At 44.0% G+C, this 18,232-nt stretch overlaps 1 protein-coding gene across 3 annotated transcripts in view; it reads right to left on the reverse strand.

The window, feature by feature from the left end:
• LOC115144388 (mitogen-activated protein kinase kinase kinase 4-like) overlaps positions 1–18,232 on the reverse strand; it is a 101,220-nt gene that overhangs the window by 46,753 nt on the left and 36,235 nt on the right. For all 3 annotated transcript variants that reach the window (XM_029685397.2, XM_029685398.2, XM_029685399.2), the window contains exons 2-5: positions 12,758–12,966; positions 6,986–7,575; positions 6,209–6,868; positions 5,173–5,694 (exon numbers count right to left, since the gene is read on the reverse strand). In XM_029685397.2, the coding sequence (XP_029541257.2) occupies positions 5,173–5,694; positions 6,209–6,868; positions 6,986–7,575; positions 12,758–12,966 (1,981 nt within the window). The remainder of the gene's footprint in view (positions 1–5,172; positions 5,695–6,208; positions 6,869–6,985; positions 7,576–12,757; positions 12,967–18,232) is intronic.

Consider the following 18,232-nt stretch of genomic DNA (forward strand, 5'->3'; position numbering starts at 1 on the left):
CTAAAGCGTGAGAGGGACAGCTCCAGTAGGTAGTCACTGTACAGCATGGGGTCTGGGAAGTCAGTGAACTAGAGAAACAGACATGTTAGCATGTCTAAACTAAAGCGTGAGAGGGACAGCTCCAGTAGGTAGTCACTGTACAGCATGGGGTCTGGGAAGTCAGTGAACTAGAGAAACAGACATGTTAGCATGTCTAAACTAAAGCGTGAGAGGGACAGCTCCAGTAGGTAGTCACTGTACAGCATGGGGTCTGGGAAGTCAGTGAACTAGAGAAACAGACATGTTAGCATGTCTAAACTAAAGCGTGAGAGGGACAGCTCCAGTAGGTAGTCACTGTACAGCATGGGGTCTGGGAAGTCAGTGAACTAGAGAAACAGACATGTTAGCATGTCTAAACTAAAGCGTGAGAGGGACAGCTCCAGTAGGTAGTCACTGTACAGCATGGGGTCTGGGAAGTCAGTGAACTAGAGAAACAGACATGTTAGCATGTCTAAACTAAAGCGTGAGAGGGACAGCTCCAGTAGGTAGTCACTGTACAGCATGGGGTCTGGGAAGTCAGTGAACTAGAGAAACAGACATGTTAGCATGTCTAAACTAAAGCGTGAGAGGGACAGCTCCAGTAGGTAGTCACTGTACAGCATGGGGTCTGGGAAGTCAGTGAACTAGAGAAAGACACAGACATGTTAGCATGTCTAAACTAAAGCGTGAGAGGGACAGCTCCAGTAGGTAGTCACTGTACAGCATGGGGTCATGGGGTCTGGGAAGTCAGTGAACTAGAGAAACAGACATGTTAGCATGTCTAAACTAAAGCGTGAGAGGGACAGCTCCAGTAGGTAGTCACTGTACAGCATGGGGTCTGGGAAGTCAGTGAACTAGAGAAACAGACATGTTAGCATGTCTAAACTAAAGCGTGAGAGGGACAGCTCAGTAGGTAGTCACTGTACAGCATGGGGTCTGGGAAGTCAGTGAACTAGAGAAAGACACAGACATGTTAGCATGTCTAAACTAAAGCGTGAGAGGGACAGCTCCAGTAGGTAGTCACTGTACAGCATGGGGTCTGGGAAGTCAGTGAACTAGAGAAAGACACAGACATGTTAGCATGTCTAAACTAAAGCGTGAGAGGGACAGCTCCAGTAGGTAGTCACTGTACAGCATGGGGTCTGGGAAGTCAGTGAACTAGAGAAACAGACATGTTAGCATGTCTAAACTAAAGCGTGAGAGGGACAGCTCCAGTAGGTAGTCACTGTACAGCATGGGGTCTGGGAAGTCAGTGAACTAGAGAAACAGACATGTTAGCATGTCTAAACTAAAGCGTGAGAGGGACAGCTCCAGTAGGTAGTCACTGTACAGCATGGGGTCTGGGAAGTCAGTGAACTAGAGAAACAGACATGTTAGCATGTCTAAACTAAAGCGTGAGAGGGACAGCTCCAGTAGGTAGTCACTGTACAGCATGGGGTCTGGGAAGTCAGTGAACTAGAGAAAGACACATGTTAGCATGTCTAAACTAAAGCGTGAGAGGGACAGCTCCAGTAGGTAGTCACTGTACAGCATGGGGTCTGGGAAGTCAGTGAACTAGAAAGACACAGACATGTTAGCATGTCTAAACTAAAGCGTGAGAGGGACAGCTCCAGTAGGTAGTCACTGTACAGCATGGGGTCTGGGAAGTCAGTGAACTAGAGAAACAGACATGTTAGCATGTCTAAACTAAAGCGTGAGAGGGACAGCTCCAGTAGGTAGTCACTGTACAGCATGGGGTCTGGGAAGTCAGTGAACTAGAGAAACAGACATGTTAGCATGTCTAAACTAAAGCGTGAGAGGGACAGCTCCAGTAGGTAGTCACTGTACAGCATGGGGTCTGGGAAGTCAGTGAACTAGAGAAACAGACATGTTAGCATGTCTAAACTAAAGCGTGAGAGGGACAGCTCCAGTAGGTAGTCACTGTACAGCATGGGGTCTGGGAAGTCAGTGAACTAGAGAAACAGACATGTTAGCATGTCTAAACTAAAGCGTGAGAGGGACAGCTCCAGTAGGTAGTCACTGTACAGCATGGGGTCTGGGAAGTCAGTGAACTAGAGAAAGACACAGACATGTTAGCATGTCTAAACTAAAGCGTGAGAGGGACAGCTCCAGTAGGTAGTCACTGTACAGCATGGGGTCTGGGAAGTCAGTGAACTAGAGAAAGACACAGACATGTTAGCATGTCTAAACTAAAGCGTGAGAGGGACAGCTCCAGTAGGTAGTCACTGTACAGCATGGGGTCTGGGAAGTCAGTGAACTAGAGAAACAGACATGTTAGCATGTCTAAACTAAAGCGTGAGAGGGACAGCTCCAGTAGGTAGTCACTGTACAGCATGGGGTCTGGGAAGTCAGTGAACTAGAGAAACAGACATGTTAGCATGTCTAAACTAAAGCGTGAGAGGGACAGCTCCAGTAGGTAGTCACTGTACAGCATGGGGTCTGGGAAGTCAGTGAACTAGAGAAACAGACATGTTAGCATGTCTAAACTAAAGCGTGAGAGGGACAGCTCCAGTAGGTAGTCACTGTACAGCATGGGGTCTGGGAAGTCAGTGAACTAGAGAAACAGACATGTTAGCATGTCTAAACTAAAGCGTGAGAGGGACAGCTCCAGTAGGTAGTCACTGTACAGCATGGGGTCTGGGAAGTCAGTGAACTAGAGAAACAGACATGTTAGCATGTCTAAACTAAAGCGTGAGAGGGACAGCTCCAGTAGGTAGTCACTGTACAGCATAGGTAGCATGGGGTCTGGGAAGTCAGTGAACTAGAGAAACAGACATGTTAGCATGTCTAAACTAAAGCGTGAGAGGGACAGCTCCAGTAGGTAGTCACTGTACAGCATGGGGTCTGGGAAGTCAGTGAACTAGAGAAACAGACATGTTAGCATGTCTAAACTAAAGCGTGAGAGGGACAGCTCCAGTAGGTAGTCACTGTACAGCATGGGGTCTGGGAAGTCAGTGAACTAGAGAAAGACACAGACATGTTAGCATGTCTAAACTAAAGCGTGAGAGGGACAGCTCCAGTAGGTAGTCACTGTACAGCATGGGGTCTGGGAAGTCAGTGAACTAGCTGGGAAGACAAACATACAACACAAAAAAACTAACACACAGAATACACAGACAGGTTAGCATGTCGGCAAACTACAGAGGGCTGAGCAAGGTGAGGATAGTGTAATTCAGAGTTTTCAAAACCTCTGCTTCAGTATTAAACTGGTTAACTGGCCAATTCAACTGGTCACCTGTGAGGTAAAAAGTCAAAATATTCCTGAAAAGAGCCGTGTAGATTCCTAGCTAAATATCTTTCTGTTTACAAGTTGAGTATGCGGTGAATGTTTTTTTTCAGCCAGCACACTGATGTTGGTTTCACAGATAAATGACAACCTCAGCGAGGGGAAGAGGGGCCCCAGGGATGGTGACTCAGCCATCCTGTATGTATATGGGTGGTTGTGTGTGCACACTGGATCTCTACACATGACCACAGCTGAGAGAGCACTGAGATAGTCTAACACATGAACTAGTCAGTTGGGCTCTGAAATGGCACATTATCGGCAAAGCACCCTGCAGTACAGTGGCTGCTTAGTTGGAAATCAATTTAACTAATTATATGTGAATGAGGTTCATTTGTGAAAAAAATAATGATTTGCATTCATATTTGCTTTGCAAAAACGTGTCTAGCTTTCAACTCGACAGAAAGCAAACATGAACAAGCTCCATTAAGCCCAATTAAAAATCCACCAGGGATTCATGATTAAAATGCATATAGGCCTGTACAATCCAATTAACCATGGTTATTTTCAAGGTGCATAACATGTATCAAGTACAAGCACTTCCCTCTCATTTCGCAACCTCACAATAGCCACAGTGCAGCTCTGCGAACACAATATCCAAAAACAGAGCCAGGGCAAGCTAAGCTGAACAAGGTGGACTAGTTATGCATCCACCATAGTTGTTGGAACCTGGATAGAAAAGACAGTGAAAACAAAATCTCTGAGCCTGCACTGTATGGTTTGGTTGGGCATGAATGTGAAAGGGGTTTTCAAACCTCTGCAAGGGGACCCCCAGACATATCACAATATTGTTGTAGCCTTTAACTAGCTAACGTGATTCACCTTATCAAGGGCTTGATGATTTGTTAAGTTGATTCAAGTGTGCTAGCTCTGGAATAGATAAAATACATGGAATGGCTGTGGACTCAGCAGAGTGGTTTGAAAACCCCTGCCATATTGGACAAATGAGAGAGACTAGACACAGAGCAATCTAAGCTCTCATGTGAATTTATGACAACCTTTCGACCACTCAGGTCTTCTTCGGATCTCAAAACATAGTGGAAGTTGTCATGTCAACAATTAACCACATAGGACAGCGTTTGTCATGTCAAAACGTAATTCTGCATTTTTCACAACAAAAAAAGACAACACATAAGAAATATCTTGCTGCGTTTTGTAAACGCAGATTTAAAATGCTTCTCATTGTAATTTCTGCTCAGCATCAGACTAATTCTGTGCTTCAGTTACACTTCTCCACTCAGATGAGAATTCACGAAACAGGCATTCTATCAGCAGACAGAGCTCTGACTGATGTGTAGCTACGTTTATCCTGTACTTCTCAGTGTGGCCAGCCTAGTTCTCTGGTAAAATTAAATATTAACTTCAAGCAAAACATCAGGAAATGTAGCTGGCTACATTCTTTCTATGATAAAAGACATAGGATGGCCGTTTCTGCAAAAAATACTTGCTTTTTCATTCTAAGCTCATTTACTTGTGGCTGCTAGCCGAATAGCGTTGCATTTCTGTTGTCATCTGATGTTTTCTGCTGAATGTGACGCACCAAGGTATTTTCTGTGAAAGAAAACTACAATTGCAGATCCCTGATCATTCTATTGAAGCAAAAAAACACGACTTTCAATATAAAATGCAGATGAAAGATTTTTTGAAAGTCTGTTATTTGAGTCAGCTGTGCAGTGCTAGGGCAAAACATGCACCCATTGGGGTCAACAGGACAGTTTGAGAAATACGGACATAGGAACATATATGACAATGCGCAGAGTCACTCCCTCTAATTTCCTTTTTATCATTTGAAATAAATCACCTGCTCAAAGACATTGGATGTTCATATGTAACCTTCTCCTATATAAAACCATATGACAGCACTCTCTTACCTCCTGTGCAGGCGTGTGGCTGAGCAGGGCTGCCCGGGACCTCTGGAGGGAGGGGTCCATCAGCTTGTGTAGTCTCAGGATCAGTTTCCTCAGCCCCATCTGTTTCAAGGCCTTATCTACAAAGGGTCTGAAGATGGCTGTAGGGCAGTTCATCCCTCCTGTCCCTGTGCCCCCCGATACCACCTCCGTAGTCCCTGTCCCATCCTCAGATAGTAGTAACTGGGCAAATTTAGGAGTCAAACAGGGGGAGAGTTCATCTTCTCCCGGCTCAGTTGTCGTTTCACCCCCTCTGGGTTCATCAGTTTCCCCCTCCTCCCCCACTAGGTCCCTGTCCTCTCCGTCGCTGTCACCGGCAGTGAAGGTTGCCGTGGAGTCATTCTCCTCGTCTTCTTCATCCTCGTCTTCCTCGTCATTGCCACGGGAACAGCGTGGCGAGGGGATCTCGAAGACGGGCCAGCCGATACGGGAAAGGTCCCTGAGGCCGAGGACAGTCGCCATAACACAAAGTTTCTGGTTCAGATCCTAAGTGAAAATATAATAAATATGCCATTTTGTAGATGCTTTCATACAAAGCGACTTACATTTTCGTATTGGTTGGCCCAGCAGGATCCTAGTGTTGCAAACGCAGTGTACTACCAACTAAGCAAGCCAGGAACACAGAAAATAGTTCATTGTTTTTCTAGTGAGAGGACATAATTTCTCCATGTATTGGCTCTCTACTAGGGTTGCAAAGGGCTGGAAACTTTCCAGGAAATTGAAAAAGTTTCCACCTCTGAATATTCCCCAAAATGTGCAACATTAATTATTTAAGTTATTACATTTTTAGTTATTTCTTTGAATGTACTTCTTAAGCTCTTTTTACATCAGCAGTTGTCACAAAAAAAAGGTAATGTCAGCTTTTTTGCTGACCCCAAAGTGCTATATTTATAAAGTTTACTGTGAGTGCTTACTGCCCTTTTCTAGTCATTCTGTCACTTTACCGCCCCTCTCCTGTTATTGTGAACACGTGTAAAACCTCAATCAATCCGGTCCCTACCTGTGTGATGTTGAGCCAGAGACAGAGTGCCTGCACCCTGCCCTGGAAGTCCCTGGCTGCGTACTTCTCATAGTCCTTCTGGAGGGTCTGCAGGGACGGGTACAAAGCCTCCACCGACTCCAGCAGCTCCATCACCCGCTTAACCTGCTCGAAGGCCAGCCGCTGGCGCTGGAGGTGCTCCCTGCACCCCGCCCCGGAGCCCAGGGGCGCCGCTGCGTCTACTACCGAGGAAGGGCAGGCGCTGAAGCCCCATGGGTCAACTGAAGCAAAGTGATTTTGGTTCGTCTCTGGGGCTCCAACAGCAGCAGGCTGGTTAAAATCCCTCTCCTCCCCAGAAACAGTCTCTGAGGCCTGGGTTGAAGACCTCTGTTTGGGACCCTGGTCTGGGCCTCCACAGCAAGGCTCTGTTAACACTAGTGTCCTCTGGGCTCCCTGGCCGGGAGATGCCCCTGATCCAACCATACCTGGTTGTCCTACACACACCCCCAGGGTCAGTTGTCCCAGGCCCACGGTGCTGGGGCTCAGGCTGTGGTAATTGACCTTAAAGTGGAGCACCTTGTTGATGATGTCTGGGATTGCTTGTCGAGCCGTGAACAGGAACAGATCCTGGTCGTTGACGGAGCGTCTCGCGTGCCACGCCTGGAGCTCCAGCCACACCACCTGGAGAGATGGAGGAAGGGATGAGAGCGAGAGTCAGGACACATAAAAGTGCAATATACGATATACATCACCAGAAGATAGCATTAATAATCAATTCATAAGTCAATCCATAGCTACCTCGTTGTTCTGGCCCATGAAGGCTGAGTTCTCCAGACCTCGCTGCTCCTTCTCCTTCTTCTTGGACGACATGGAAGTCAGCTTCAATAACAACCTCAGCGTCTCAAAGAACTTCAGTCTATCTGCAGGGCAGTCTGTCCTTGAGGTCTGGCGGTGGGTGCGGTGGGCCATGGGGTGGGGGATAGTGACAGGGAGCTTGCCGCTGCCGCACCCCAGCGATAGGTAGGGTTTCCTGGGGTCCATGTTCAGGGCTGAGCCTCCACCGAAGGGGCTGGAGGTCTTGGAGAGCGGGTCCAGCATGAAGGAACCTTCAAAGGTCTTCTTGTGGTCTCTCTCGCTGGAACGCAGGGTGGCGCGTTGTCTTTTACCCTGCTTATAATTGTGTTGGTGCTCCTCGGTTGCTTTGTTTACGTTTATTTGGATCCCCTCAGAAGGGTCGGTCTGTTTCTTACCCAACTTGTAGTTATGTTGCTCATCCTCTGGGGGGTCCTTCTCTCTGTCTCGCTCAGCCCCCTCTCTAGGCTTGTAGGGGTTAGGCTCACTCTCTCTCTGGGGCTGGGATGGACTGGAGGGGGTTGGCTGATTGTCTACTGAGATACAGAAAGAGGAAAAATCTATACTTATTCTAACCAATACAATAACAGAACCTTTACCCCCCCCAAGAAAATATACATGCTGTGGTTACTTTACTCACTGCTACTTGCTCATTCCAAACACTATGTTGGTTTGTATTTGTATGTATTAAGGATCCCCATTAGCTGCTGCCAAGGAATAGAGTTAGTTCCATGTAGCCATGGTTCTACATATTACTGTGCGCTTCCCAAAGTCCGTTCTTGACTTGGGGATTGTGAAGAGACCTCTGGTGGCATGTCTTATGGGGTATGCATGGGTGTCCGAGCTGTGTGCTACTTGTTTAAAAAAACAGACACCTCTGCGCATTCAGCATGTCAACACTTTTCACAAAAACAAGTAGTGATGAAGTCACTCTCCTCCACTTTGAGCCATGAGATTTACATTAGCTCTCAGTGTACATTTAACACATAACTTGAGGAATGGCAAGGAGTTGTATACCAGTTAATACTATAGAGAATTGGTTAGGTTACTAATGTTAGCTCATCTGATGTTGTAACGTTAGCTGTCTGATTTAATTAGCCAGCTAATTTTAAAACCATAAACTCAATTATTTGATCAATTAAGTTGGCTAATGTTGCTCAACATTTCTCTGGCTTGCTAACTGAGAATTCGATCCAGTTAGCAAGATACTTAATGATAACAATACTTGTTCCACCACACTTTGTTTTTCGGTTACAGCTCATGAAGTACGCTTCATAACCTTCTCACCTTGTCTCCATGCTCAGACTTCTCACCTACCTCTTCGTTATCGTTCAGGAGATGCGCTGCTGTAACTGGCAAACTGCCTTTCCACTCTCCCACTGTCTTTCCAGAGCGCCCCCTGATGCTGTAAATAGCAAATAGGTTGTCTCTTCTCTCTTCAGACGCGTGCTGCATTCTGTTATGTGAACGATTGGCTGAGCCTTGGATACAGCCAGTATTGCTCCAAACACGAGTCACTCGTTTGCTTACAGCCAGTAGTGATCAAAGCGCACCCGCCCCCTCAAACTTCTCATCGGATCTACACGAATCACATAGGTCACCTATTTTGGATTCAAAACGGCGAAAGGTGACTCGTTCGCATCCCTGCTTGTTGGTAGTTGTTAAAAAGTCAGGGCAGTGCTTTATTATTGACAGACTTCTCATCTTAGCTACTGTTATATCAACGTGTTTTGACCATGACAGTTTACAATTCAGAGTTGCTCCAAGCAGTTTAGTCAACAACTTGCTCAATTTCAGTATTATTTATTACAAGAGTTGGTGAATGATTTGTCCCAAATACAATGGGGAAAGGGCGATACCTAGTTAGTTGTCCAACTGAATGTGTTCAACTGAAATGTCTTCCGCATTTAACCCAACCCCTCTGAATCAGAGAGGTGCGGGGACCTGCCATAATCGACATTCACGTCCTCTGCACTCAGGGAACAGTGGGTTAACTGCCTTGCTGAGGGGCAGAACAACAGATTGTCAGCTCAGGGATTCAATCCAGCAACCGTCCGGTTACTGGCCCAGCACTAACCACTAAGCTAACTTCCGCCCAATGCTTTTAGTTAGAGGTTAGTCCTAAATATTTCTATCTTGCCACCCATTCTGAAACAGCAGCTCTTTGTTAACTTTCCAGTGATTTTACTAGCTGACGTGTATAGTGTTGAGTCCTAAGCATACACACTGGCTTTATTCAAGGCCATTGGCGTGCCATTAGTAAATTAGTGGAAAAAAAATATACGTTTTAAAAAAAGGGCCTAGACAGCTGCCCTGGGGAATTCCTGATTCTAATTGGATGCTTCCATTATTTATTTGTCCACATTTATTTTTCCAGCAGCAGACTATGATTGATGTCAAAAGCCACACGGAAGTCTAACAAAACAGCTCTTACAATCTTTTTATCATCAATTTCTCACAGCCAATCAGTCATTTGTGTAAGTGCTGTGCTTGATGAATGTCCTTCCCTAGAAGCATGCTGAAAGTCTTGTCAATTTGTATACAGTAAAATAGCAAATATATCTGGTCAACCCACACATTTTCCTCAAACGTTTACTAAAAGGGTTGGTAGCAGGCTATTTGAGCCAGTAAAGGGGGCTTGACTATTCTTAGGTAGGGGAATGACTTTTGCTTCCCTCCAGGCCTGAGGGCACACACACCTTCTAGTAGGCTTAGACTGAAGGTAAGGCAAATAGGAGTGGCAATATTGTCCGCTATTATCCTCTGTAATTTTCCATCCAAGTGGTCAGACCCCGGTGACTTGTCATTGTAGATAATAAAACATATTTTAAAAAACACCTCTACAAAATTACAGTGGATGTCTTTCATAATTTGGTCAGATATACTTCAATGTGTACTGTCAGTTTTTTTTTTTTTTTAAGTAGTTGGCAATATCAGTGGGTTTTGTGATGAATGAGCCATCTGATTCAATGAATGATGGAACTGAGTTTGCCTTTTTGCTCAAATTTTCATTTAAGCTTTTTACTAGCATTCTTTATATAATGTTTATCTAACCGTTTATACGGTCATTTTCTTATTAGTAAGTGGAATAAGCAATTTCATAAATGTATCAAGTGCAGCATCTGGTTGCTCCTCATTACACACCAAATATTCTTTACAGTTACATTAACGTATTTATATCTTTGTGCATGCTTTAGGGTTGAGTGAGATTTTTTTGAGCAACGCGCACATTTTGTAACATGATACCCTCACCGGTCCATGTGTTTATAGACCCTCAAATAGCAACATACACAAGGGGCCGATGCAGTGATTTCCTTCTTGCGGTCTTCCATTTGGTAAAGCAAAGAAGAATCACATTTAAAACATCACCAATGTTAGCTAATTTCAATGAAAACTAATTGCATATTTGAATAATAGCTACATGTAATGAAAGTTAAGGTTTGTTTTACATTACCTCGTTCTGTGCCTGCCAGTTGGCTTGCTAGCTAGCTATCGGACTAAAAATAGCTTCCCACATCTCCCCATGTGAAATAAGCAGATATATCATTACAGTTGAAGTCAGAAGTTCACATATACTTAGGTTGGAGTCATTAAAACTTGTTTCAACCACTCCACACATTTCTTGTTAACAAACTATAGTTTTGGCAAGTCGGTCAGGACATTAGTGGATGACACATTTTTCCAACAAATGTTTACAGACAGATTATTTCACAGTATCACAATTCCAGTGGGTCAGAAGTTTACATACACTAAATTGACTGACTTTAAACAGCTTGTAAAATTTCAGATGATGTCATGGCTTTAGAAGCTTCTGATAGGCTAATTGTCATAATTTGAGTCAATTGGAGGTGTACCTGTGGATGTATTTCAAGGCCTACCTTCAAACTCAGTGACTCTTTGCTCGACATGGGAAAATCAAAAGAAATCAGCCAAGACCTCAGAAAAACAATTGTAGACCTCCAGAAGCCTGGTTCATCCTTGGGAGCAATTTCCAAACGCCTGAAGGTACCACGTTCAGCTGCACAAACAATAGTACACAAGTATAATAACCATGGGACCACAGCCGTCATACCGCCCAGGAAGGAGACGAGTTCTGTCTCCTAGAGATGAACGTACTTTGGTGTGAAAAGTGCAAATCAATCCCAGAACAGTATCTATATCCACAGTAAAACGAGTCCTATATCAACCTAACCTGAAAAGCTGCGAAGCAAGGAAAAAGACACTGCTCCAAAACCACCATAAAAAAAAAAAAATCCAGACTTCGGGTTGCAACTGCACATGGGGACAAAGATGGTACTTTTTGGAAAAATGTCCTCTGGTCTGATGAAACAAAAATCTAACCGTTTGGCCATAATGACCATTGTTATGTTTGGAGGAGAAAGGGGAGGCTTGCAACCCGAAGAACACCATCCCAACCATGAAGCACGGGGGTGACAGCATCATGTTGTGGGGGTGCTTTGCTGAGGGGGGACAGGTGCACTTCACAAAATAGATGGCATCACGAGGCAGGAAAATTATGTGGATATATTGAAGCAACGTCTCAAGACATAAGTCAGGAAGTTAAAGTTAAGTCGCAAATGGGTCTTCCAAATGGACAATGACCCCAAGCATACTGCCAAAGTTGTGGCCAAATTAATTAAGAACAACAAAGTCAAGGTATTCGAGTGGCCATCACAAAGCCCTGACCTCGATCCTATAGAAAATGTGTAGGCAGAACTGAAAAAGCATGTGAGAGCAAGGAGGCCCATCAACCTGACTCAGTTACACCAGCTCGGTCAGGAGGAATGGGCCAAAACTTATTGTGGGAAGCTTGTGGAAAGTAACCCGAAACATTTGGCGCAAGTTAAACCATTTAAAGGCGACGCTCCCAAATACTAATTGAGTGTATGTAAACTTCTGACCCACTGGGAATGTGATGAAAGAAATCATTGCTGAAATCAATCACTACTATTATTCTGAAATTCCAAATTCTTAAAATAAAAGTGGTGATCCTAACTGACCTAAGACAGGGCATTTTTTACTAGGATTAAATGTCAGGAATTAAATGTCAGGAATGAAAAACTGAGGTAAATGTATTTGGTTAAGGTGTATGTAAACTTCCGACTTCAACTGTAAATAATATGCCTTGGTAAATATAGTCTTTACTTGCCAGTGTAATCTACAACATTATATCCCAGTTTAATATGCTGCTTGAATGTATTAGTTACCATATCAGCTAAAAGTAGAATGTAATGTTTTGGTCGCGGAGAAGCACATCTCGCAGTGGTTTTTACAAATAGCCAGCCTGGAATCACTAGTTATTCTAATGAAGTTACATTGTTATTTGAATAGTAGCTGAGATTATATTTGCTTATCAATGCAAGAGGCTACTTTGATGCATAGCCTATAGATCAAGGAACCAAGCAAGCTTCATTGCCTACACAATGCCCCCACAGCTACTCAATGAATAATACAGCGCGTTACAATTTTCATGTGGCACAGAAGTATGTCGAATGTTGGAACGCACTACAAGGACCCACTTCTTTTGTGACAAAAACACTGCACTCTGCAGGGTCCGTCTACGTAGGGTATAAATTGTCCTTAACAGGTAGATTGGGTTAATGTTTATCTGTCACGTTTATCTGCAAACAAGGCGTTTGCCTAACATGTTTATCACACGATACCCCTGTCCCCTCGGGACTCTGTGACCACTGCCTCCATCTTATCCCCCCAACTTACTCTTGTTAGGAGAGTGTCCAACGGGGGAGCGTCCAGCCGACCTGGCCTGGCTGTTCTTCTGGTGTTTCCCCGACATGCGTTTCATCTGCCGGGAGGTGTAGGGGGGTGATGTGCCGTACAGAGCTTCCTCTTCCTCGCTGGGCTCGTACCAAAAGTCTTCCACCTCGCAGCTCTGATGCGCCGAACCATCTTTTGAGGGATTGACCTGCCTGTGGGAAAGAGTAGGGTTATGTTTAGTGTGGATTCTATGGAAACTAATCTAGTATCTGCAATGAAAAACCTCCTGTGGAGATGAGGGGTGTGGTGAGTGAAAAGAAAATCTGAAAAAAAAGTGTGGGAGATAAAAGGTGGTCACGCCAACGAGCGGTAGGCCTTTCCCTGTTATTCTAATAGGCTATTCGTACATCTGGCACCATCAGCCTTCAGATGCTTGTAAAATGGCTTTTGCAATGTCAAATAATAGACTTTATTGGTTGAGTGACGAATGTATTTTCCTGGGGCATTGTTACCAAATGTGCTCTATAAGATGGTTTAAACAGAGTAGCCTACCGGAGTGGACACAACTCAGATCCAACTAGCGATAAGGGTTCAGGGTCACCGTAAGAAATAGTTTTGTTAGTTCTGCTTTAAACAGTCAGCGTATTTGGTCATTTTTACATGAACAGGGTAATTTCATAAAGGACAGCATTAATTTCACATTCATTGGTAGGCGTGGGAGAATCTCTCCATAAAATTCCAAACAGTCTAAACCATTTGCTTTCGAGACAGGGGTAAAATCCAAAACTGCAATATATTAACTGGCTCAACTTAGAGAAGTAATCTCAGACAGCTCCAGCTCAGATGTCCAGCTCATGAGCACCAATCAGCAGCAGATATTTAGAATGTGTTCATGCAAAAAACAATATTGTATTGCATCAATTTGTTCTCCTAGTTAAACCAAATCGCAGCAAAACATTTAAAACTAAAATGTATCATATGCCATGCATCTAGACTAGGGGTGCACGATATATCGGTGAACATATCGGAATCGGCTGAAATTTTCAAAAAATGCCAACATTGGCCCAATGTCTACTTTAATGCCGATGTGCAAAACTGATGTCAAAGCTGACGTGCATACATATATAAAACGTAGGTACATGATGTAATGTCACAAAACAAATACAGCGCTACACTTGCAACACAGCATTCCAAACCCAGCCCACAATGTCTGCTGTGTGGATCGAGCAGCCATTTGAACGAGTAAGAACATTTCAGCAAGACAACTCAAAAAGGTGAAATCCATTAAAAAACGCCAAGATAATGGAATTTATTGCCCTTGACAAATCAACCGTTATCTGTCGTGGATGATGTTGGCTTTCGCGGACTGGTTGAGTACCGGTACACACTACCAAGTAGGCGCCATTTTTCAGATGTTGTCCTTCCTGAATAACACAGTCATTTTGAAACTCACATCCATGAGCTACTTTGCTATGGGTGTCACTGCGATTAGCTTCACGACTGACATTTAGACCAGCGATGTCAGCCCCATGAGCATTGAATCTGACAGCACAGTGGATTGACGAGGACTTTGTACTGAGGAAAGCCGTATTGCATGCTCAAGAATGTGCTGGTTCTCATACTGCTGCTGCCATTTCAATGGCATTTCAGAACATGTTTGAAATATGAACACTCCTTGCTCCATTCAAAACAACTGACTCGAGAAATAAGCTCAACTGCGTCTGTAGCAGACGTGATACACTTTCATGGCATTGAAACGCCTGCTCAACAACACAGACCGTCAGGTTAACTTGGTAAAGTAATCTACTGGAGGCTGTGAAACAAGTGATTTGGTGGCATTCTGAGCCTCTGTCGCCACCATGCTCGATGCTAGGTACAAATGACTTCGATGCAGACAAGAAACAGTGCTTATGTGAAATGTTACAGATACAGCTGGACACTGACACAGTGAGCACCGAGGAGAAGAGGCCCACGGACAGACCACGCTGAAACTTCGCTGCTTGACATGTATGATGAAATCCTGGATGACACTGAATAAATTAACAACAAAACAGAACAGCAAGTGAGTGAAATAAAAAGGTTTTAATTATGTTTTACTGGTAATGGGGACATACGTAAATGCCAACAAAATAACCTTGTGGTTAATTTGTGTGTGTGCGCTATTTAACTGTACTAGAATGCTTAAAAAGGCAGCTACATTTAAATTTTTTGGCAAGCAAAATATCAGATATCGGTATCAGCCAAAAATGTCATTTCGGTGCCTCCCTAATCTAGAAGTATCGAATCGTTCATGAAAGGAGACAAGCACATTCCCTAAGGGCATCTGCATGCTTCCATGCCAAAACAGTTGGGTAGAGTGTGTGCATATATTGTGACAGATTTCTTGAGTTATAGTGGATACATTCTGACTATTTCAAGGCATTGTATTCTGGCTACGGCATCTCAAAAATGGACAAACAGTACAGTTGCAGCTTTTTCCCCCTCATTTCTCAAGCAAAGGTCATTCAAGGGAGTATGCGACACAATTGTTTGGTTCGGCTAGGCGCTGGCCGAACTGAAACATGCTAACGCTTTAAGAGTTAGCAATGGTTCACTTAACTACCATCAACTTCTTTCCAGCTGTGTCAAATCAGAGGGCCTGTTGTCCAGACCTTTGGCAGTCTATGGGGGTGCCACAGGGTTCAATTCTTGGGCCCTCTTTTCTCTGTATACATCAATGGCGCTCTTGCTGCTGGGGATTCTCTGATCCACCTCTACGCAGACGACACCATTCTGTATACTTCTGGCCCTTAACTACCCTCCAGATGAGCTTCAATATCATACAACTCTACTTCCGTGGCCTCTAATTGCTCTTAAATGCAAGTAAAACCAAATGCATGCTTTTCAAAAGTTTGCTGCCCGCACCCGCCCGCCCGACTAGCATCACTATTCTGGACGGTTCTGACTTCGAATATGTGGACAACTACAAACACCTAGTTGTCTGGCTAGACTAAACTCTCCTTCCAGACTCATATTAAACATCTCCCAACCAAAAAACAAATCTGCTTTCTATTTCGCAACAAAGCCTCCGCCACTCACGCCGTGCCAAACTTACCCTAGTAAAACTGACAATCCTACCGATCCTCGACTTCAGCGATGTCATCTACAAAATAGCTTCCAATACTCTACTCAGCAAATTGGATGTAGTCTATCACAGTGCCATCCGTTTTGTTCCCAAAACGCCTTATACCAACCACCACTGCGACCTGTATGCTCTAGTCGGCTGGCCCTCGCTACATAATATTCGTCGCCAGACCCACTGGCTCCAGGTCATCTATAGGTCTATGCTAGGTAAATCACCACCTTATCTCAGCTCACTGATCACGGTAACACCCACCCGTAGCACGCGCTCCAGCAGGTATATCTCACTGGTCATCCCCAAAGCCAACACCTCCTTTGGCCGCCTTTCCTTCCAGTGACTTGAACAAATTGCAAAAAAACAAAATAGCTGAAGCTGGAGACTTAGATTTCCCTCACTAACTTTAAACATCAGCTATCTGAGCAACTAACCGATCGCTGCAGCTGTACATAGTCCATCTGTAAATAGCCCACCCAATCTACCTACCTCATCCCCATATTGTTTTTATTTACTTTGCTGCTCTTTCCACACCAGTATCACTACTTACACACCATCATCTGCTCATCTATCACTCCAGTGTTAATCTGCTTAATTGTAATTACTTTGCTACTATGGCCCATTTATTGCCTTACCTTCTCACGCCATTTGCACACACTGTATATACTATTTTTTTCCTCAATTGTGTTGACTGTACGCTTGTTTATTCCATGTGTAACTACTGCTTTGCTTTATCTTGGACAGGTCACAGTTTTAAATGAAAACTTGTTCTCAACTTGCTTACCTGGTTAAATAAAAGGTGGGGGAAAAAACTGCACACAGAGACCTACAAATGGTATCCATGAGTTCATCTTACTCTGGGTAAGTAGATTTTTTACTGCCATAATGTCTAACTATCCCTTTAACTGCAGAGGTGACTGACTGTCTGTTCAAAGCACATCTTACTGATGAGTGGTTTGACTAGGACGCCTATCTGGTCTGGAGCCTTCCGGGTGGCAGCCACCACTGGCTCCAACAGTAGAAGTTCTGCTGTATCAATAGCAGTGCTGTGTATGACCAGAGGGCCAGACATACACAGGATAATGGGCTGTGGTGGGCTTTCAGTGTTCACATCCCCACTCCCCAGCCAGTCTTTCACTAATATAAGGTAAACATGATTATTGCACTACATAGGTAATGGAATGGCACCATATTTCCTACATTAGGTAATAGGGCACAATACCAGATTTCTGGGGGCTTTGTACCCCCCCCCCCCCCCCAAGAGGGCCGCCAGGCAGACAGACCCAGGACAATTGTTTATGGGGGTTCACATTTCACTACTAGGAACATCACTGTTCTGGCTGAGCACGAGCAGAGGAAATAGTAGCCCTGTATACACCAGTAGGGATGTATACCAATTCTCCACACTTTTGCTTCGATACTTTCCTAAATGGATTTAACAATGGTGAAATGTAACAATGCTGGGAAAATAAACTCTCCAGCCAATACTTACAAGTCTATGGTGTTAAAGGGCACTCCACAGTTAAAACAACAAAGCAAAGTCCCTACCACTGTTTCAGTAAAAGGCTGTGGGATGGCGCTGGAGAAATGGAACCAGTCAACTTCATAGAACTATGGATGCAAGGACTGACCATCCATGATATGAAAGTTTTCACAATGTTTTGAGGCTATAAAGTGTTCGTTTACATTTACTGTAGGGCATTCCCCCGGAAAGGTATTTCGCTGAGACTCAGATTTTTCACTAACACTAGCACCGCTGAACCTCGAGGGACCCCCTTGAAGCTAATGAGCAGTAATTCGGGCTCCAAAATTATAACAGTGTAATTAATACATTTAATTTACAGTGCATTCAGAAATTCAGACCCTTCACTTTTTCCACATTTTGTTACGTTAGAGGCTTATTCTAAAAATATATTAAATTTTATATTTATAAATTTATATTAATTTTGCCCCATTCTTCTCCGCAGATCCTCTCAATTTCTGTCAGAGCGATCATCGTGTTCTTGGTCACCTCCCTGACCAAGGACCTTCTCCCCGATTGTTCAGTTTGGCCGGGTGGCCAGCTCTAGGAGTCTTGGTGGTTCCAAACATACAAATATTGTATCCATTGTAGATTAAGGCAGTAACATATCAACATTTGGAAAAAGGGTGTCTGAATTCTTTCCGAAAGCACTGTATGCCATTGCAAAATGTATAATTTGGTTGCATTTATGAAGGTCTTAGGTAATAGTAGAACACAAAACATTATTTTGTAACAATAGCATTTTCATTAATTTATGTTACTGCTTCAGTCAGCTGTTCTAGCACGCTCTACTGGTGTTTTTTGCCATGCAGCTTTGCCCCCATTCAGAAGGTTCTAACTA

This window comes from Oncorhynchus nerka, linkage group LG16 (genome assembly GCF_034236695.1).
Source record: "Oncorhynchus nerka isolate Pitt River linkage group LG16, Oner_Uvic_2.0, whole genome shotgun sequence".
NCBI classification, from domain to species: Eukaryota; Metazoa; Chordata; class Actinopteri; order Salmoniformes; family Salmonidae; genus Oncorhynchus; species Oncorhynchus nerka.